Below are 21,633 nucleotides of genomic sequence, written 5' to 3'. Positions count from 1 at the left end.
ATGCCCTGAATTTCTAAAGCAATTAGCAACAAGAATCATGGCATTCCATTGTGTTAGATGTTTAAAGTGACAAATCATAAACCCTACTTCTAAGATAATGCATGGAAACACTTATTTCTCTAAAAAAAAGACTGTAGTAACAGCGGGTCAGGCAGCATCGCTGAAGGAAATGGATGTCTGACATTTCAGGCCGAAACCCTTCTTCAAACCGAGATTAAAGTATCAATCAATTAGAAGTAATGAGTGTGGTTTAATGTCAGCATCTTTGGAGAATATGGATAGGCGGCGTTTTGGGTCAGGACCCTTCTTCAGACTGATATCCATGTTTTCCAGAAATACTGCCTGACCACTGAGTTACTCTAGCACTTTCTGCCTTTTAAACAAGCATCTGCAATTTCTTGTATCCACTGATTTCTGTTGTTGTTTCATTCATAAACAATTGTTGAGTTGATTAAGGTGATCTTGTCAAAATTTAACTAAAGTTATAACAAATAATTAACGTAATTAGCAAAAAAAATGTTTTAAGACTCATGGTATCTGCTGTTGTTTCTTACCACAATTTTTGCAATTCTTTCTACTCATTATTTCATCTGCCCTTGAACAAAAATTATATTAGTCTAAAGTATGATTTTATAATTTGACTGGATAGAACACAAAAAGTTTTTCACTGTATCCTGGTAAATGTGGCAAGAATAAACCAATACGAATAGATTTAAGTCTTCAAAGTGATCTCACATAAACCTACATCCAGATATAGGAAAGAAACGCTTTGCTGCATTTTGGGAGTAAAACCAGGGCAACCCCTTCAATGGGAACGGTAGTGCTCTGGAGTGATCTAGAAGTGCAGGTACATGGTTCCCTGAAAGTGGTGACACAGGTAGATAGGGCAATGAAGAAGGCTTTTGGCACATTGGCCTTCATCGGTCAAGGAACTGAATATAGAAATTCAACATAATGTTACAGTTGTACAAGACGTTGGTGAGGCCGCACTTGGGAGTTTTGCGTTCTGTTTAGGTCACACTGCCATCGGCTGAAAGCTGGAAAGAGTGCAGAGAAGATTTACATAGATATTGCCAGGACTCGGGGGCTGCGCTATAGGGAGAGGTTGGGCGGTCTAGGACTTTATTCCGTGGAGCGTTGGAGGTTGAGGGGTGATCTTATAGAGGTGAAGAAAATCATGAAGAGTGTGTGGGGGGGGGGGGTGCGTGGGCGGGGGGGGGAGGGGGGTGGGTGGGCGGGGGTGGAGGGGTGTGTAGACGGTTGTGGTGGGTGTGTGGGTGGGTTTGTGGGGGGAGACGGGATTGTGAGATGGGGGAGAGTGCTCGGAGAAAAGATGGGGAAGAGCCATATAGGAAGAGGGGGAGATAACGGGGGAGGGGGGCAGGAGCCAGTGAGGAGGACCAGAGGGGATGGGGCTGGAGCTGGCGGTGCTATGGGGACTCACAGCGGGCGCTGGTCGTTCTCCTACGCTGGGATCAGAGTCTCCGTTCTCCGTTTGGCGACATCTCTGAGTCCGGGCCGCTTCCGGTCCCTTCAAAATTGTGTCCGGTTGGAGACCTCCAACAGCCATCCCGAGCACCCCTCAGCTTCAGTAAAGGCGCGATGATGCAGGAAGGGGCGGACCGTTCCGCGTAGTGCCAGGAGAAAAGACTAATCTGCGTGGCACTAACTGGCAGGAGAGGAAATCAATCTGCGCACACGCATTTTAAAATATTTTTAAACCTCGCTAACTTTTACAATAGACCACTGATCGGAACGAACCTTTGTGCACTTGCAGCGCAGGAGAACGGTTAGTGAGCTGGCGGAAAATCGTAGCGCTATTATGTACCATTTTGACGCAAATAGAAAAACCACGCAAACCAGATGATAACAAGATCAGAGTTTTAGTTATGTATATAGATAGATATAATTTTTCTGACTTTCCTTATTTGCTTTAATTACCTGTAATTATATACACTCCTATCGTTAACCACCAAATCAAATTTCTGACACTATTTAATGAACATACAATAAACTCACCTTGCATCTGGCGTTAGATTGTGACCTTTCACCTCAGACTCGTTCAACAAGTCCAAATTCTGCTGTAAAATGAAGAATAGTTTTTTTTTTGTGCAGGTGGTTTGGTGAAGCATCAAGGAACACTTAAATAATGTTTTAAGATAAATTACTTTAACTGCAAAATAATAATTTTCTTGGCTCTTTCATGTGACACTTGATTGGGTTTTAAAAACATTCAATTATGGAACATATTTGGTTCCCACAGATCATATTTTGCTTGGGCAGCTTACAACTCAGCGGTATCAATATTGATTTTTCTCATTTCAAGTAATCCCTGCATTCACTCTCTCTGTCCCTCTCCCACCCAAGTCGACCCGCTATTTATACTGTTTGTATCTCCTCGTTATCTCCTCCACAGCCAACAATGGACCATTGTGGGCTCTTTGGTCATTGGTGCTGGTTCTGATTTGTTCTGTACCTTTTCATACCTCTCGCCTGAATCTCAGTCAGAAGAAGGATCTCGACCCAAAACGTATTCCCGGGTATGCTGTCTGACCCGCTGAGTTACTCCAGCATTTTGTGTCTATCTTCCGTGTAAACCAGCATCTGCAGTTCCTTCCTATACATAATTTGGAGCTCGATGCCGCAGTGTTCACTGAAGATATTTGATCTAGTTCCCTATAAGAAGACACTGATCATGTGTTGATCAGTACAGACCCTGCCCATCCCCAGACCACCTATCCACCACAGAAGAATAACTTGGGTTTATGAAGAATCCTCACACGTTTCATAGAAGCCCGTGGCAAGACATAATAAAGGTAAATTAATAGAAAAGATAAAACACCCCGTCCCCTGGGAATCAAGAACCAGAGAGTGAAAATGTTTTCCCCCAGATTCCTATTAACCTATTCAATGCCACCCCCGAGTATACTCGGGTCATGCCCAATATTGTTAAAAAAAAAGCTTGGCAGTGAACAGGTTAAATGTTTCCCTCTTCACCTTAAACCTATGTCCTCTGGTTCTCGATTCCCCTGCTCTGGGCAAGAGATGCTGTGCGTCCATCCGAACTATTCCTCTCATGTTTTTATACACCTCTGTTAGATCACCAATCATCCTCCTGCACTCCAAGGAATAGAGTCCCCAGTGGTAGAACATTGATTTATCTTCCCCCTAGACGTCCTACAAGTTCCACTGTTCGCATCTGTGTATCTCTCCTATTACTTGTTATTACACCTTCCCCAGCCAACAATAGACCATTCTTCCTGAGGTCATCTGTCGCTGACCCTGATTTGTTCTAGCCTTTTCTTGCCCCCAGCTTATTCCCCTCCCCCACCTTTATTTTCAGTCTGAAGAAGGGTTCCGACCCAAAGCATCACCTATTCTTTTTCTACAGAGATGCTGCCTGGTACTCTGAGTTACTCCAGCACTTTGTGTGTATCTTCAATATAAACCAGCATCTGCAGTTCCTTCCTACACATGATAAATGTATTCATTATTTTAGGAAATCATGCCTCCGAAACGCCATTCACTGCCTTGAGCAAAATCTCTCGAGAACTTCCAATAACTAAAGAGCATTAGTGTGGAAACAGTCGACATTAACTGCCCTCCGGCTCTCTGCTCCAACAAGGTCAACCTTTCAGGACTGAGAGGAGAAATAGGTCTTAAAATCTACAGACACATTGAAATATTCTAAGCAAATATTCACAGGATGATCATTTTCATTTAACTGAATATATTGGATATGTGCAAGAGTATAATTGCCTTCAAAAGGTTTTACTGAAAGCATTGACATTGTGGACATACATAGGAGGATGTGGAATTATAGAAATCATCAATCATTATCCTTGTAGATTTTTGTAAGGTTTTAAAGAAAAAAGATCAATTTTCAGACCGTCTAATTTTCACAGTATCAACTCTATTTTAGGAGCCCTCTGAAGCAAAAGCATTAGCAATAATATGCTAAAGAACATAAACATAGAAAGTACAGCATAGGAACATGCCCTTCAGCCCACAATGTGGTGAACATAATGCCAACACAAACTACCGCAATGAAGACGCTATTTTTATCCAAAAATAAGGCAAGAAAATTTGCCTGCGTCTTGGAGGCCGAAGATTAGGTTGTTAGCCAAGAAAGATAGACTTGTCTATCCCTCAATACAGGAACATCCCCATCCCTGGACTAAACCAAACCCTTGATCCTGCCCCGCATTCTTTTTTTCCATACTTTAGCAACTTAAATTGGGGTGCGTCTTCATTGCCAGGAAATACGGTAATCTCCCCTGCCTGCATGTGATCTATATGCCTCCATTCCCTGCATATCCATCCATGTGCCTATCTAAAAGTCTCTTAAATGCCACTCATATCTGCCTCCACCACCACCCCTGGCAGCACGTTCCAGGCACCCACCACCCTCTCTGTAAAAGAGGTGCCCTGCACATTTCCTTTAAACTTTGGCCCTCTTGCCTTAAAGCTATGCCTTCTCGTCCTTGACATTTCCACTCTTTGGAAATGGGTTTACCCTATCAAAGCTTCTCATAATTTAATATACTTCTACCAGATCTCCTCTCAACCTCCGGCATTCTAGAGAAAACAATCCATGTTTGTCTAACCTCTCCTTTTGCTTAAACCCCTTAATCCAGACAACATTCTGGTAAACCTCCTCTGCAACCTCTCCAAAGCCTCTATATCCTTCCAGTAATGGGGCAACCAGAACTGCACGCAGTACGTTAAAAGCAGTCTAACCAAAGACTTATAAAGCTGCATCATGATTCCAGATTCTTATACCCAACCAACGAAGGCAAGAATACTATACGCCTTCTTTAACACTCTATCTACTTGTGTTTCAGGAATTTATCGACTTGGACCCCAAGATCAATGTACATTTGTGTTGTCTTGCTGTCAACTGTACACCTTCCTTTCAATCGCAACTTCATGTTAACGCTCTTCATTATTGCTCTTCCATTTTTTAGCAGCAGTTTATTGAAAGCATTAGAGTGGAAATAGTCTGCATTGACACCCTTTGGCTTTTCTTCAACCATTAAACATGTTCATTTGTAGCATGGATTTCTTATTAAAAGTTATCAAGGTATCCATACACATGTCACATAAAAAAGAAGCATTTGAGAATGGAAGGAAGGGGGGGGGGGGGGAAATATTTGAATAAAAGAAACATGATTGAAATAAGTGAAAAATATGTAAATAAACGGAAAAAATAAATTGTTAATGGAAAAAATATTAAAATGACAAAAATGTAAAGGTATTATTTAAAAAAGGAAAAATATTTAAATAAAATTAAAATCATTATTTAAATAAAGATAAAACATTAAAAAGTATTTCAATTTAAAAAAAGAAAACCATTTAAAGGAAAACATTTCAATAGAAGGGAAATTAAAATAAATGAAAATATTTAAATAAAGGAAAAATGTTTAAATAAAGGGGAATAAAAAAAGGAGGAAAAATATTTTTAAAAGGAAAAATTAATAAAACTAAAATGAGAAATATTTCAATAAAAGGGAAATTTTAATAAAAGCGAAAATTATTATTTAAAAGGAAGTTGCACGCCTGCAGCCACAACTTCACAGCAGAAAAACTCCAAATAAAACTCGTTACAAAAAAAATGAGAGCTAACTACTGACATTATTGATTTTTAAAGTTACACAGGTGGAGCCCGGCCTGCTAAGGGGAGGGAGGAACGAACATTCACCCACGCACGCATTTACTCAATCAATCAATGGGCGGCTGCAGATTTCACGAGGAAAACCTAGACTCGTCCCTGCATTGAGTGGCGCCGGAGAGCGGCACGGGATCCCGCCGGGCGACACACTGTCACACTCAGTCCGCCTCACGGAGGAGGAAAGAAAAGGAGAGGAGACTACCGTGTCGAGTCCTGCCATCGCTCCTTTCTCCACCATCCCCACCTCCAGCCAGACACAATTAGACCCGAGGCAGCTGGACTGCGACCCCTGGACCCAATTGGGAGCCCGAAGCTGCTTGGCTGACTGATGGGGTCAGATTGTCAGCGCCCTTGATGCAAGCCAAGGGAAATCAGTTTTAATCTCTCCCTGCTGCCGGCTACTGGGATTTAAATGTAAACAAGCTGGAATTGATGCACTGCAACGCTGAGAACTATATTCTGCACTTTGTATCTTCCCATGAGCTCTAACTATTGCATTGTGGTTGGCTTGATTGTATTTATGTATAGAGATAGAATCATATGGCAAGGAAACAGGCCTTTATCTTCCACTAAACGTTATTCCCTTTATCGTGTATCTGTACACTGTAGATGGCTATTCTTTCCGCTGACCATGGCATGCAACAAAAGCTTTTCGATGTACCTCAATACATGTGACAATAATAAACAAAACTAACTAATAGGCCCATTGGCACAACTTGCCTGTGCCAACCAAGATGCCCCATCTACTAGTTCCACCTACCTACATTTGGCCCATACCCCTCTAGACATTTCAAATCCATGTACCTGTCCAAATGTAATTTAAATGTTGTTATTCTACCTGCTTCAACACCTCCTCTGGCAGCACGTTCCACCACCCTCTGTGAGAAAGTTGCCCATCAGTTTTCTATTAATAATATTCCTATTATTGTTGGCCCTACATTCCCAAGCCACACTGATGTCAAGCCTAATCCTGTTGACAGAAGCTGAAAATAATGGACAATGATGAACTCTGTGGTTGATGGGATCTATCACAAGTTGGCTCCAAGCAGAAGCATGATGTGAGTGTACGGATGGTCTATATTATTTTGAGCCGGACCCTAGTGCAATCTGGAACTATGTTAGCGGAGCACAATGGAATACCGGGTAGAGCCACTGCCTCTAAGCACCAGAGGCCCGGGTTCGATTCTGACTTTGGGTGCTGTCCGTGTGGAGTTTACACGTCCTCCATGTGACCATGTGGGTTTCTTCCAGCTGCTCCAATTTTGTCCCACATCTCAAAGACGTGCGGGTTTGTAGGTTAATTGTCCTTTGTAAATTGCCTCTAGTGTACAGGGAATGGATGAGAAAGTGGGATAACAGAACCAGTGTGAATGGGTGATCAATGGTCAGTGTAGACTCGGTGGGCCAAAGGGCCAGTTTCCATGCTAAATCTCGAAACAAAACTAAACTAAGAAGCTATCTTCTCCTTGGGTAGCCACTAGCTGGTCTGGGGTAGAAATATCACTCGTGGAAATGGCTATCCACCACAAGATGAACACCATGCACAGTACCTGGACACCCCTCATTCTGACCATCAATGCATATTCATTTCTTCATCTTCCATCTTTGAGGATAAAAATATTGTGGTGGATTGGCTACTGATTAGCTAGAGTCACATTAAAACAAGTCCTCTGCCATATTTGTGACTGTGGTGGTAACTCCATATCTGCCAATTGAAGTGAAACTAGGATAGAGCACCATCCACATTGATGTGACAGCCAAGAAGGCACACGAATACTTCCTGAGGAGACTGAGGAAATTCAGCATGACTTAAAATGGCTCTAAAAAACCTCTACAGATGCACCATAGAAAGCATATTGTCGGGTTGCATCATAGCTTGGTTTGGGAACAACTCTGCCCAAGGCCGCAAGAAAATGCAGAAAGTTGTAGATGTAACCCAGTCCATCACACTGAACGGACTCCCCATCATTGACATCCATCTACACTTAATGCTGTCTAAGAAAAGCAGCCAACATAATCAAAGACTTGTCCCACCCCAGTCATTCCTTCTTCTCGCCATTTATGTCAGGCAGAAAGCAGAGAAGCATGAAGGTGCACACCGCCAGACTCGGGAACAGCTACATCCCCACTGTTACCAGGCTTCTTAGATGTTTAACCAATTAATTTATTCATCTTTATAAAAGGAATCAGGCTTCTGAATGGTCCTTCCATAAGCTAGGGTACTGTCCAATTCACATCTATCCCATTGCGGACATTGGACTTTATCTATGGAACTGATGCGCTATGATGCAGAGAACTACATTCTGCACTCTGTATCTTCCTCTTTGCTCTACCTATTGTACTTGAATTTAGCTTCAATGTATTTATGTATAGTTTCTCTGATCTGATGGATAACACGCAAATCAAAGCTTTTCTCTGTACCTCGGTACACAAGACAATAATAAACCTAAAGCTCATTCTCAGAGCCAGTTGCTGGACTGATTATCACCCATTTCCTCGAGCTATGATGTAACCTTATTGGCCACTTAAGTTTCTTAACAGTTTCAAATGTATGAGCTCAATCAAATTCTGCCTGCAATTTCTGCTCTGGAATATCTTATCTAAGCCTAATGGTCTGAAGTAGATACAAGTACCAACCTTGATCCTGCATAAGTGCTCTGACTGCCTGTAATTGCCATTTTCATTGTTTATGTGTGTGTGTGTGTGTGTTTTGTAATTTGAGGATTTAAACTCCTGTGAATAAAATTTAATAACATGATATTACTTAAAATTCCCCAACTCCACTAAAGTCAATAATAAGAGATGTAGATTTTATATTCTTTCATCATCCAAATAGTTGATTAACGGCCTGTTGCTGCCTATTTCAGAGCTCAATAAATTAGTGATCAGGCAAAATAATATACGACGATGAATCTGGCTGCATTCCGGATCCCTTTTGTGTGTAGATCCTGCTGGATAATCACCTGGAGACACAAGGAAGTGCAGATGCTGGTTTATAAAAAAAATCACAAAGTGCCAGAGTAACTCAGCGGTCAGACAGCATCCCTGAAGAACATGGATAGGAGATGTTTCGGGTCAGTGAAGACAAGTCCCGAGAGTTCCAGAGATGCTGCCTGAGCCCAAGTTACACCAGCATTGTATCTTCGGTATAAACCAGCATCTGCAGTTCCTTCCTACACATATTGAATGACAAGGCAAGAGAAGACCAAGCTAACTACTGCAGAAGAAAGCAAATATTTATAAAAGGAATTGATAGGAAGATTATTGTATATATTTATTCATTAGAACCTTAAAACAGATTAGCAATGGTTTGCAACATAAATCATGATTGATTACGAGGATGTTGCCAGGAGTCAATGGCCAGAGCTACAGGGAGCGGTTGGGCAGGCTTTTTTCCCTGGAGTGTAGGAGGATGAGGGGTGATCTAATGGAGGAGTATAAAATCATGAGAGGAATAGATAGGGTGGATACACGTCTTTTCGGGGGAATCGAGAACCACGGGGCATAGATTTAGGCTGAGGGGGGAAAGATTTAATAGGAACCTGAGGGGTAACATTGTCTTTTTGATTTTTTGTCTTTGGAGCGAATTCTGTCTTTAATTTGTGTATTGGTGATGTCCTTATTATTTATTTTACTCCGACTATATGTTTTTTCTCTCTTGTTAATTTCTGTAAGGTATCCTTGAGACTTGGAAAGGCGCCCGCAAATAAAATTTATTATTATTATTATTATTATTATTAACTTTATTATTAACTTTTTTTACACAAAGGGTGGTGGGTATATGGAATAAGCTGCCAGAGGAGGTAGTTGAGGCAGGTATTATCGCAACATTTAGACAGGTACATGGACAGGACAAGTTTAGAGGGATATGGTCCAAACTCAGGCAGGTGGGACATTTGATCGGCATGGGCAAGTTGTGTCGAAGAGCCTGTTTCCACACTGTGGTACTCTATGACTCTAAGTGTGATACAATTGTATAAATCAACTACACTGTCTCAGTAATTCTGATGTATAAATAATTACTGACAAGGTAACAAAACCTAAATACAGTACAACTGATATAGGACCTGCAACAATGGAACTACTGTTCTAAATTGGATTCAAGTAATGTAAATAACAGCCTTTCTCTGACACTCAGCACACCATGCCTGCTCCACGTTCCTGCTCAAACGTCATGCTTTAATTTTGGAAGCTGTTTCATCGCTGCAGTCTTTTTAATTGGTCCTTTCTTGAGTTCCAAAATCCTTTTTGCAGTTGGCAAGTTGCGCTTTCCTCTAAGATAAACATAATTATTATTCATTCATGAGAGGAATAGATAGGGTGAATGCTTTTACCCACAGTAGTGGGATCGAGAATCAGAACATGGGTTTAAGGTGAGGAGGGAAAGATTTAATAAGAACCTCAGGGGCAACATTCTCCACACAGAGGGTGGGGGGGTATATGCAACGAGCTGGAGAATGGGGTAGTTGAGGCTGGTACTATAACAATATTTATGAAACACTTGGACAGATATATGGGTTGAATAGATTTAGAGGAATTTGGGGCAAACGCCATCTTGGTCGGCTACCTGACATCCGGTGGCGTTGTTGCTAGCTGCCTCCGCCCATGGTCTGGCTGTCTTTTTTTATTTTGTTACGTTTAGAGTGTGCTTTTTTAGTTTTTTTCAGTATTTTATGTGGGGGGAAGCGGGTAGGGTAAAGGGGAAACCGTCCTTCAGTCGCTTCTCCGAGTCACGTCCTCGCCCCCCCCCCCCCCCCTCCCCTCGCGGCCTATTAGCTGGATTGCCGGGGCCTTTCCTGCCGAGACCGGACCAGAGCTTCAGCAGCGGCGGCTAGGTGCTGGAAACATCACGGAGCGGGCGAGGCCTTCCTGGAATCGCCGCTTGGAGCTCTGGAGTGCTGGGCCACTGCTCCAACATCGCGGAGCTGTGGGACCCTTCACGGGGGGCCACCAGTGTAAATCTCCACCCAGCGCGGCCTGTGAACATCGGGAGCTGCGGACTCCGGTGGAAGGTGGCCGACGAGAGGTTCCCGGCAAGAGCGGCAACTACGAGGTGTTCGGGAGGCCCCGACCACGGGTGAACATTGGGGAACATTTGCCTGGACTTTGGTTCCTTCCCTCACAGTGGGGAACTTTGGTGCTGCTGTGGGGATGTTTGTGTTGAGGACTACTGTGTTCTGTGTTTTGTGTTTTTTTAATTTAATTTTAATTTTTTTTGTATGACTAAGGAAAAAAGAATGTTGTTGTCTCTTCTGAAGGGACTGTTTCCGTGCTATATGACTTTGATTATGATTCTTCGACCCTCTATGACTATTTGTAATATTTCATTGCATTCGACAGTAGCAACAATTTGAATTGGCTACCGAGGCTGAAATGAACAAATGGTCTTTAAATTCCAATAAGAGCAGACCAATTATCTACTTATTTTCTGATTTGGACTTCATGTTTTTTTTATGGAGAGTCGGAGGCTTTCACAAGACGTTTACATAAAGAATTTCATCCTGTGGGGGCAGCACAGTGGTACAACGGTAGAGTTCCTGCCTTACAGCGCCAGAGACCCAGGTTCGATACTTGGGTGCTGCCTGTACGAATTTTATATGTTCCCCCTGTGACCGTGAGGGTTTTCTCCGGGTGCTCCAGTTTCCTCCCACATCTCAAAGACATGTGGTTTGGTAGGTTAATTAGCATCTAGTATGTAGGATGCAAAAATGGGATATCATAGAACTAGAGTACAGGGTAATCGTTGGTTGGACTCAGGGGGCCGAAGGGCCTATTTCCATATTGTATCTCTAAACTAAACTAAAAAGGAAACTATAGAAGCAGATGTAATTACAACTTTCCAATGACATTTGGACAGATACTGCAGATGTAGAAACAAGTAACTACAGATGCTGGTTTACAAAAAAATACACAAAGAGCTGGAGTAACTCAGGTAGCATCTCTGGAGAACATGGACAGGTGACGTTTTGGGTCCTAAAACTTCACCTATCCTTGCTGTCTGAGCCGCTGAATTACTTTAGCACTGTGTCTTTTTCTGGACAGGTACATGGATAGAAATGGTTTGAAGGGATCTGGGCCATAAACGGGCAAATGGACAAGGTGGTCCAAAGGGCCTGGCAGTGAAGAAAGCAAATGCATGTTGGCCTTCATAACAAGAGGAGTTGCGTATTGGAGCAAGGAGATCCTTCTGCAGTTGTACAGGGTCCTAGTGAGACCACACTTGCAGTATTGTGTGCAGTTTTGGTCCCCTAATTTGAGGAAGGTCATTCTTGCTATTCAGGGAGTGCAGCGTAGGTTTACAAGGTTAATCCCCGGGATGGCAGGACTGTCATATGCTGAGAAAATGGAGCAGCTGGGCTTGTATACTCTGGAATTTAGAAGGATAAGAGGGGATCTTATTGAAACATATAAGATTATTCAGAGTTTGGACACACCTCTGGCAAGAAACATGTACCCGATATTGGCGGAGTTCAGAACCAGGAGCCACAGTTATAAGGGGAAAGCCATTTAGAACAGAGATGAGGAAACACTTTTTCACACAGTGAGTTGTGAATCTGTGGAATTCTCTGCCTCGGAAGGCAGTGGAGGCCGGTTCTCTGGATACGTTCAAGAGTGAGCTAGATAGGGTACTTAAAGATAGCGGAGTCAGGGGATATAGGGAGAAGGCAGGAACAGGGTACTGATTGGGAATGATCAGCCATGATCACATGAATAGCGGTGTTGGCTCGAAGGACCGAATGGTCTACTCCTGCACCTATTGTCTATTGTCTATTTCCGTGCTGTGCAGCTCTATGACTCTACCTGTTGTTTGCATAGTTTGATTGGAGTCATCAATGATGTGATTTGATTTAACTAGATAGCATGCAAACAAGAGCATTTCCCTGTACCTTGGTACGTGACAATAATATCTTGGTTTTGCCATATGAAATATCATGTACTGTTTAATGCACCATCTTGTTGTGAAACATGTTTACTGTTATGTAGGAATAACAGACAATACAGAAAAAATACTTACGTCAGAACCTTCATTTCTCTTGATCCTATTGCATTTTGTTTCTTTGCTGTTTCAATTGATAAGGATGTCTACATGAAAGTTAATCAAAAAAAGAACTGTCCAATTATCCAAAAGTTGTGCAAAGTTATTAGTTTTGTCCTTTTACTTCTGTAACCAAGTTCAATATTTTAAACGTGACATAAAATGCAGCAGATCCTAGAAGTATGAAATAAAGGCAGAAATAGCTGGAAATACAGTACATAAATTTAAAAAATAAAAAAATAAAAAAAATCTTATTTATATAGCACATTTTTAGTCAACATGCATTGACCCCAAAGTGCTTCACATAATTACATTACATTTACACACAGGCAAAGGTGGGTGAAGTGTCTTGCCCCAAGGACACGACAGTATGCACTCCAAGCGGGATTCGAACCGGCTACCTTCCGGTCGCCAGCCGAACACTTAGCCCATTGCGCCATCTGTCGTCCCACATCCATGGAATTGCATTCTATAATTTAGGCAATCTCAAACAACCCCTTCCTCTTTCCCTCCCATTTCTCTCCACACCTCTTTCTTTCCCCCTACCCCATATCCTACCTGGTCTCGCACCTATTTCTCCCCACCCCCACCACCAGCATTCCTTCCTCTAGTTTAATAATTTGAAAATCTGCAATCTTTTTGTCTCACACCTTCCTTTTCATCTCTGGCCTTTGTCCAACCATCTGTCCATCAACCCCCCCCCCCCAACCCCCCCCCCCACCCCCCCCCCCCCCCCCCCCACCCCCTCACCCCCAACCTGCATTCACCTATTACCTGCCAGGTTTTGTCCTACCCCCTCCCCTCTTCCGCCCTCCCCCTTACCGCCTACACTCAGTCTGAAGATGGGTCCCAACTTGAAACATCGCCCATCTATGTTCTCCACAGATGCTGCCTGGCCCTTTAGACTTCAGAGATACTGCACGGAAATAGGCCCTTTGGTCCACCGAGTCCACGCTGACCAGCGATCACTGTACACCAGCACTATCCGACACCATAGAGACAATTTACAATTTTACTGAAGTCAATTAAATTACAAACCTGTACGTCTTTAGAGTGTGGGAAAAAACCCACGCGGTTATGGGGAGAATGTACAAAGTCCATACAGACAGTAATCGGGATTTAACCCAGGTCTTTGGCGCTGTCAGGCAGCATCTCTACAGCTGTGCCACTATGCTGCTCCCTCTGAATGACTCCAGCAATCTGTGTTTTTTTTTCTTTTAGACAATAATGTTTGACTTTGATACCAAGTCATGCAGCATTATTTAGTTTTCTCCTAAAGTCACATTGTTTTCAACAAAATACACCTGTGCATTGAACTGAATCAGTTCAAAAACCTGATTTAACTATGGATTTAAAAAATATTGCTTTTATTAATATTTTTTTAATTAATATTGTTACAAGGAGTTTTATCTACAATAAAAACAGTAACCGTTGGGCAAACAAGCAGAGAAATAGCCACTGCTTTGTAAAGGTTATCTTTTATTTCAATTTTCTGGTATCTGTGTTATTTTGCATCTTGGGTTGTATTTTATGGTTCGTTCCATGTTGCTCAAAATCACAACTTTATGGGAGCACAATGAAATGCTCGTGATCTGGGACAAGAAAACGGAATTGACTTTGATAATCTCCAGATACATTTCCTTTCCATTTCAGTTTCTCTGTTTCTGCCCTCAATTGGTGCCCAACAAAACCAAAACCACCCCAGATGTGTGAACCCATTTCACACAGGGGCGGCACGGTGACGCAGCGGTACAGTTGCTGCCTTACAACTCCAGCGACCTGGGTTCGATTCTGACTATGAATGCAGTCTGTAATGAGTTTTTTATGTTCTCCCTGTCCCCGCATGGGTTTTCTCAGGGTGCTCCGGTTTCCTCCCGTACTCCAAAAATGTGCAGGTTTTAGCTTAATTGGATTCTGTAAATTGTAAATTGCCCCTAGTGTGTAGGATAGTGCTAGTATAGGGGTGATTGCTGGTCGGCGTGGACTCGCTGTATCTCTAACTTAAACTAAACTAAACTTAACAAATATCAATTAAGAGTATCTCTTCATTTTCAAACAGAATAAAAATAACAACACCAACAAATAAGAAAGAGTTAAAAGGAAGATAATCTTCTAATTTCTACAAATAGCAGTGGAACTGAACATAATTAGTGCCTTTCACATGTACGGGCGAACATTTAAGGTTACAAGCTGTGCATATCATTGGCATTGCATTTTCCTGTTTTAAAAAAAATAATGAATACCTCAGGTAGGACCAGAATATTTTTTAATGTATTCTTGTATTTAATAAGTTAAAACAGCAAATTATATGAAAATAACCTTTGAATATTGCTACCACAATTTAAGACTAACAATATTATTCATTTATAGACAAGTGCTGGGGTAACTCAGTGGGTCAGGCAATAGAGAACATGATCAGGTGACGTTTCGGATTGGGACCCTTCTTCAGACTCATAGTGGGAATGTGTGATTGATTGTCAGTGTGGACGCAGGACCAAAGAGGCTGATTCCATTCTGTATCTCTAAACTAAACTGAATTAAGAACGGGCATTCTTTGTAGCAATTTTATGTCCTTGTAACTAGTTTTAACTTGTAAATTGCTTTACAAAATCATTCAAACTGATGCCAAGGAACATTTTGGAATCACTGATGAATTACTCCACCAACATATTTATCTTTATTGACCAGAATACTACCTGTATTAGAGTGTTAGCTCCAATGAGACATTGGACAAACTGGAACATTCTCAGGAACATCAGGGATTGAGGGGAGACCTGATAGAAGTATATACAATTATGAGGGGCATAGATAAGGTAGACAGTCATAACCTTTTTCCCCAGGATGTAAATGTCAAAGACTAGAGGGCATAGCTTTAAGGTGAGAGGGGCAAAGTTTAAAGTTTAAAGGATACTAGACCAAGTGCAGACCCGTTGGGTCTGCTCCCCCAACGCAAGATTCCACCACTCACCCGTTCCCCCAACGCAAGCCATTCTCCCAACGCAATATTGCACCACTCACGCATAGCCCCCACTGCGCAGGCGTGGCTCATTTCTCCTCATCCCCCCAGCATTCCCTCCGCTTCCTCTTCACCCTCCCTCTTCAATCCCTGGAGAGGGAGGGGGGGGGGGGGGTAGAGAGAGAGGAGGAGATGGGGGTAGAGAGGGGGGGGCAGAGAGTGAGATGGGGTTTTAGAGAGCGGGGGGGGTAGAGAGGGAGAGTGGAGAGGGGAGGGGGTGAGGGGTGGAGGAGGGGTAGGGAGGGAGGGGGAGGGGTAGAGAGGGGGGGGTAGAGAGGGAGAGTAGAGGGAGGGGGTAGAGAGGGGCAGAGATGGAGGAGGTAGAGAGAGAGAGGGAGGGGGTAGAGGGAGGGGGTAAAGTTGGGGGGAGAAAGGGTAGAGAGGGAGAGGGAGGGGAGTGGAGAGAGGGGGGTAGAGAGAGAGAGAGGGGCCCCTCCCCCCCCCTCCCATCTCTCTCTCTACTACCCCCACCCCCTCTCCCTCTACTACATCTCCCTACTTCCTCATTCTCCCTCATTTCCCTCATCCTCCTCCCCCAGGACCTACCCAGGTCATAGAGCAGCTCCAGGGCCTGGAACTCAGCCTGGTTCTTGTACTCGGCCTGGTTCTGGCTGTAGACTCCAGCCGTCAGCTCGGCCGCCGTCTGGGCTGTAATGCAGGCTACAACTTCATCTCCGGACGAGTTCCTGACCACGGACCCAGGATCGTCCTTGGTTCCAGCGGCGGCTTCTTTCTCGGCCCCGGTCACGCCCTATCGCAAGCCCCGGGCTCGGCCCTCACTCCAGCTCCAGCACCACCATCCCCACCGGGCATCGGGCGCCGGCAGCCACCACCACAGCGAGCGTTGGAGTGCCCCTCCCTCCCGGAGTATTCCGTCCTGCCCTGCGAGTGCATTGTGACGTCACTCGTTTTTTTTCCCTAAATGTTTTTGGGCTGTTTTTAAAACTTTAAACAATTAAAAAGCTTGAAAATATAAGTGTGAACGTGACGGGAAGATGTTTATCGCCTAGATGGGAAAAATGTGCCGAATGAGTGAAAATGGGAAGGCTGTGGCCTAGCGTTTGGAAGAAAATAGGAAATAACCAGATTGTGCCCAGATGACACAAGCACATCATACACACAAACAAGAGAAGAGTTTTAGTAATATAGATGCATGGGTAACATTTATTACACAGAGGGTAGCGATGCCTGGATGGTGCTGCCAGGGGTGGTGGTTGAGGCTTACAATTGTGGCATTTAAGAAGCTTTTAGATAGGAAGGTATGAACAAACTATGCTAGTGTCATCAAATGGATTTGCATTATGTTAGTAAGAGAGGCACATGGATATGCAGGGAATGGAGGGATAATGATCACGTGCAGGCAGAGGTGTCTAGTTTAAGTACAGATCATGTTCGGGCTGTGGGCTGAAGGGCCTGTTTCTATATTCTAACTTACCTGCGCAATTTCTGTAAGGTATATGCGACGCTCATCATTGGCTTTATGGTAAGCCTGAAGAAGAAAAATGAATGAATTAGTTAATTGATTAAATTATATCAGGAGAAATAATTTTTAGCTTAGTGCTATCCAACAAAAATTGCTATCCAGCTACGGGAGTAAAAAATCCGGGTTCGATCTTGACTACGGGTGCGGTTTGTACGGAGTTAGTACATTCCCCCTATGTCCGCGTGGGTTTTCTCTGGGTGCTCCAAATTCCTCCCACAACTCCAAAGTTGGTTAATGGGCTTCAGTAAAATTGTAAATTGTTCCTAGTGTGTAATATAATGCTAGTGTATGCAGTGATCGCTGGTCGGTGCGGACTCGGTGGGCCGAAGGGTCTTTTACTGTGCTGTATTTCTAAAGTCTAAAGTAAAGAGTGATATGTAAAACCGGAGGGAGGGGTATCGATGGAAGGGAATAGACGGGGGAGGGAAGAGAGGCAGGATGGTGAGAGAAACTGGTTAGCACCGGCGGGGGTGTTCAGTGGATCTACTATCATGTTTTCATGCAGCTAAAGAAAACTCGAGACAAACCTTCCCTTCTTGTTCTATACGCCACTCATAATTTTTAAGCTGGTTTTGAAGGCTTTTCCTTTCTTTTTCCAGTTGCTTTATAAACTGCATGAGGGCACCCTGTAAAAGTGAAATTTTGGAGATAGTGTTATCTGCCTCCAAAATAAACATACATCACAGTTTTAGCCTGAATTGTTTTGGTATTACATTTGAAATTGTTGGGACAATATATCAGAAATTGCAAATAGAAATAATTTCATGTCTATTTAACTTTTATTGTCTTTTTTTACAAGGATTCCAACCCGAAACATCAGCTGCCCATTCCCTTCCCAGACGCTGTCTGACCCACTGAGTTACTCTAGCACTTTGCTGAAGATTGCTCAACGGTGGTGCAGGTGGTAGTGCCGCTGCCTCACAGAGGCAGACCCGGATTCAATCTTGATCTCGGGTGCTGTCTGTGTGGAGTTTGCACATATAAAGGTAGTCAGGAACGAGCCCGGAACACCCAGAGAAAACCCACGCAGTCACAAGGAAAACGTGCAAACTGTACACAGACAGCATCGGTAAATCTAAACCTCAACTTAAAATGCCAATGCCGAACATGTTACCGTTAAACTAACCTCTTTTGCCTGCACGTGATCCATATCTCTCCATTCCCTGCATATGATGGGTCTCGACCCGAAGCATCACCAATCCATGTTCTCCAGAGATATTGCCTAAACCCGCTGTTACTCCAACATTTTGTGTCTTTTGGTATATTAACCAGCATCTGTAGTTCTTTATTTTTACATTGCATATATATCCATGTGCCTATCCACAACGGGTGGCACAGTGATGCATCATCAGAGTTGCTGCTTTACGGTGCCAGAGACCCGGGTCCGATCCTGACTGCAGGTGCTGTCTGTGTGGAGTTTGCACGTTCTCCTTGTGATGCGTGGGTTTTCTCCGGGTGTTCTGGTTTCCTCCCACTTCCCAAAGATATGATTTGTTGGTTAATTGGCCACTGTAAATTGTCCCTAGTGTGTAGGATAGAATTAGTGTCCAGGGTGATTGCTGGTCACCCTGGACTCAGTGGGCTGAAGGGCCTGTAACGCTGTACCTATAAAATAAACTAAACCAAAATGCCTCTCAAGTGCCACTATTGTATCCACCTCCTAGAAATGGGGAACAAACACTTGAGGTTATGGAGTAATTAGAATTGTTTTGTAAAGGTAGTCACAACAAATGCATGTGTAGGAAGTAGAACTGCAGATGCTGGTTTACACCAAATATAGATACAAAATGCTGGAGTAACTCAGCGGATCAGGCAGCATTTCTGGGGAAAAGGAATAGGTGACATTTCAGGTCTGAAGAAGGGGCTTGACCTGAAACGTCACCTATTCCTTTTCTGCAGAGATGCTGCCTGGCCCGCTGTTACTCCAGCATTTTGTGTCTAACATCAAACGCATGGCTGATGTTGTTGGAGAGACCGCGGTCGGAGAGGAGGGAGGGGAGCTCGCAAAGAGGTGATAGCGGGGTGGGCAACGATTAAAAAGAAGGGAGGTCAGTCGTGCACCATCTAATGCACCTATCACGCTCACATCAAAGGTTGTGATCACTAGCCTTGCTGCAAGATGCATTATGAAATATATGCAAATGACAACCTATGATGGATGAACACGAGTTCAAGGAAGCAATTATAATCTTTTGCCCGACTACTAAATCCCTTGAAAAGCAGCAGGGCTGTAAATTTTCCTGTGATTTGTCGATATAAAAGGGAAACAATAGAATTGTGTTTTTTAAAAGGTTAAAGCATTACATTCTAATAACTGTGAGGCTAGTTTCTGTTCCAGACACTTTCATCTACTATTCTGATTTCTTTTATTTAACACAGATGAAATTTGGCTTGAGGAATGCACTTTTTGCACAAGAGAAAACATTATTACATTCAAGAAATGATGAGGTGCTTGAGAACAAATCTCCCGTGCTTGATGAACTTATTGATAGAAATCCTGCCCAATTCACCAGCTATTCCCTGCATCTGTCCAATGTAGCGACAACGTTGTAATAACTACAAAGGGCATCAATGGGCTGAGGAAGGGCTCAGACACATGGTAAACGCAGTGCCTATTGTAGTCATATAACAAGCAAAAATCAATACTGCGTTTTGATTAAGGGTGGTAAATCAAACAAAACGAAAAAACTGACATGATGGATAGATAGCAGGGCAATCTGGCCGTTTTATCACCATTGCCTGAACCAAATACTACAACGACAGAACATCTTTATTTAGATTTTAAAATTAAACTATAAGCACCTGCAAGAGGTTGCGAATACTTGTGCTTCAACCTTTTTGTTTGGTAATAAAGATTTCAATTTTTTAATGTACGCTGATACCAAAATGAGATCTATTAAACCTTCAGCAGGAGCTGTTTCATGGTGATACTGTGCCAGAAGAATTAATTTAAAATTAATCAGTACTCGTCATTCGATCCAGCCTTCGGAGGGTAGAGTTTGCAAGAACTAATGACTTAAAAGCAAGCATTATTCTGTCTGTAGTAACGTTGCTGCCTAATTATATTTATGGACTTTTTCTTCCTCTCTAACAACCCTACTTTTAGTATGATCATCATCACAGCTTATGCTGAATTAAACAATCATAAACAGAGTCATTCACAATGGTAGGCTTATTATTAGCTTAGTTTAGAGATACAGCATGGAAATGGGCCTTTGGCCCACCAAGTCCACGCCGACCATTAATTGCCATGCACACCAGTTCTACGTTATCACACTTTCTCACCACTCCCTGCACACTAGGGCCAATTTTACAGAAGTCAATTGACCTACAAACCTGCATCTGTGGGATATGGGTGGAAACTGGTCTTCTGACTGATTGTGGTTCAGGGTGGTGGGGGGAGGGGAGAAAATTGGAAGAGAGGTGTTGGTAGGATAAGCCAGGCGAGTGATAAATGGATACAGGTGAGGGGGGTGATTGGCAGATGGTTGGACAAAGGTCAAAGATGAAAGGACAAAACGAGAGGCATGTTTGTTACGACATGCTTTATGGCCAAGATGACCACACCAAAGTAGTATTAACACCACGGTTAATGTGTCTAAACTCTCGTGTAATCTAGTCCCCATTTATCTAATCAAAGCATATGGATAACAATCTATAAATGCAATACTCCCACAATGAGTGCACACAGTGAAACAGTGTCTATCTAATAGCTAAATGATGGTGCCAGAGCAGACTGTAATACACATTTGTCATTGTGCACTATGGTATTCCAAAGGTGAATTCCATTATATTGCTGAGACACTTATTAAATTGCTGATTCATCAAAGGAGCCTTAGAAATGGTTCTGTGAGTTTCGTATGAGGTAAACCACAGATCTATTGAGCTTTGTTGAAATCTGTGGCCTGAAAATCAACCTGCGTTGCTTGATATTTAAAAATAAGTATAATCCAAAGTGGTTGTTAACCATTTGAATTTCCCTTCCCAGTCCCACATGGCCCTTTCCGTCCTGGGCCAGAGTGAGGCCACACTCAAATGGTGGAGGAACAGCACCTCATATTCCGCTTGGGTATCTTACAACCCAACAGTATGAACATTGAGTTCTCCAATTTTAGGTAACTAAGCAAGAACCACTCCCTCCTCTTTTATCTCCCCCCCCCAGCCCCCTCACTCCTTCATGTGCCCCACCTGGATGTGCACAGATTTCTCCCACTATTTCCCCCTCCCCCCAATTCATCTTCCCCTGTCCTCTTCCACCTACATCCCTTCCTCTGGTCTCACAATTCATACCTTTTCTCTCCTAATCTCAGTTTTTCATCCCTGCCAGAGATGAAAAAACTGGCAGATAAGGAGACAAGAGACCACATTGACCATCGATCACGTGTTTCCACGGGGTCTATGTTATCTTACTTTTACATCCACTCCCT

At 43.1% G+C, this 21,633-nt stretch overlaps 2 protein-coding genes across 4 annotated transcripts in view; both read right to left on the bottom strand.

Moving 5' to 3' along the window:
* Window positions 1–8,120, bottom strand: part of LOC129698015 (spermatogenesis- and oogenesis-specific basic helix-loop-helix-containing protein 2-like) — a 28,115-nt gene extending 19,995 nt beyond the window's left edge. For 2 of the 3 annotated variants that reach the window (XM_055636832.1, XM_055636830.1), the window contains exons 1-2: window positions 5,874–8,120; window positions 2,020–2,081 (exon numbers count right to left, since the gene is read on the bottom strand). In XM_055636832.1, the coding sequence (XP_055492807.1) occupies window positions 2,020–2,081; window positions 5,874–5,909 (98 nt within the window). In that variant the 5' untranslated portion in view covers window positions 5,910–8,120. The remainder of the gene's footprint in view (window positions 1–2,019; window positions 2,082–5,873) is intronic. The other variant, XM_055636831.1, reaches the window with a different exon arrangement.
* A 789-nt stretch (window positions 8,121–8,909) lies between these two features.
* ccdc169 (coiled-coil domain containing 169) overlaps window positions 8,910–21,633 on the bottom strand; it is a 29,420-nt gene continuing 16,696 nt past the window's right edge. Inside the window, 4 exon segments of the mRNA XM_055636833.1 lie at window positions 8,910–9,945; window positions 12,687–12,754; window positions 17,159–17,212; window positions 17,734–17,832. Coding sequence (XP_055492808.1) covers window positions 9,837–9,945; window positions 12,687–12,754; window positions 17,159–17,212; window positions 17,734–17,832 — 330 coding nt within the window. The 3' untranslated portion in view covers window positions 8,910–9,836.

Source organism: Leucoraja erinacea, chromosome 6 (assembly GCF_028641065.1).
Source record: "Leucoraja erinacea ecotype New England chromosome 6, Leri_hhj_1, whole genome shotgun sequence".
Taxonomy (NCBI): Eukaryota; Metazoa; Chordata; class Chondrichthyes; order Rajiformes; family Rajidae; genus Leucoraja; species Leucoraja erinaceus.
This window is presented reverse-complemented; position numbering and strand designations above follow the sequence as displayed.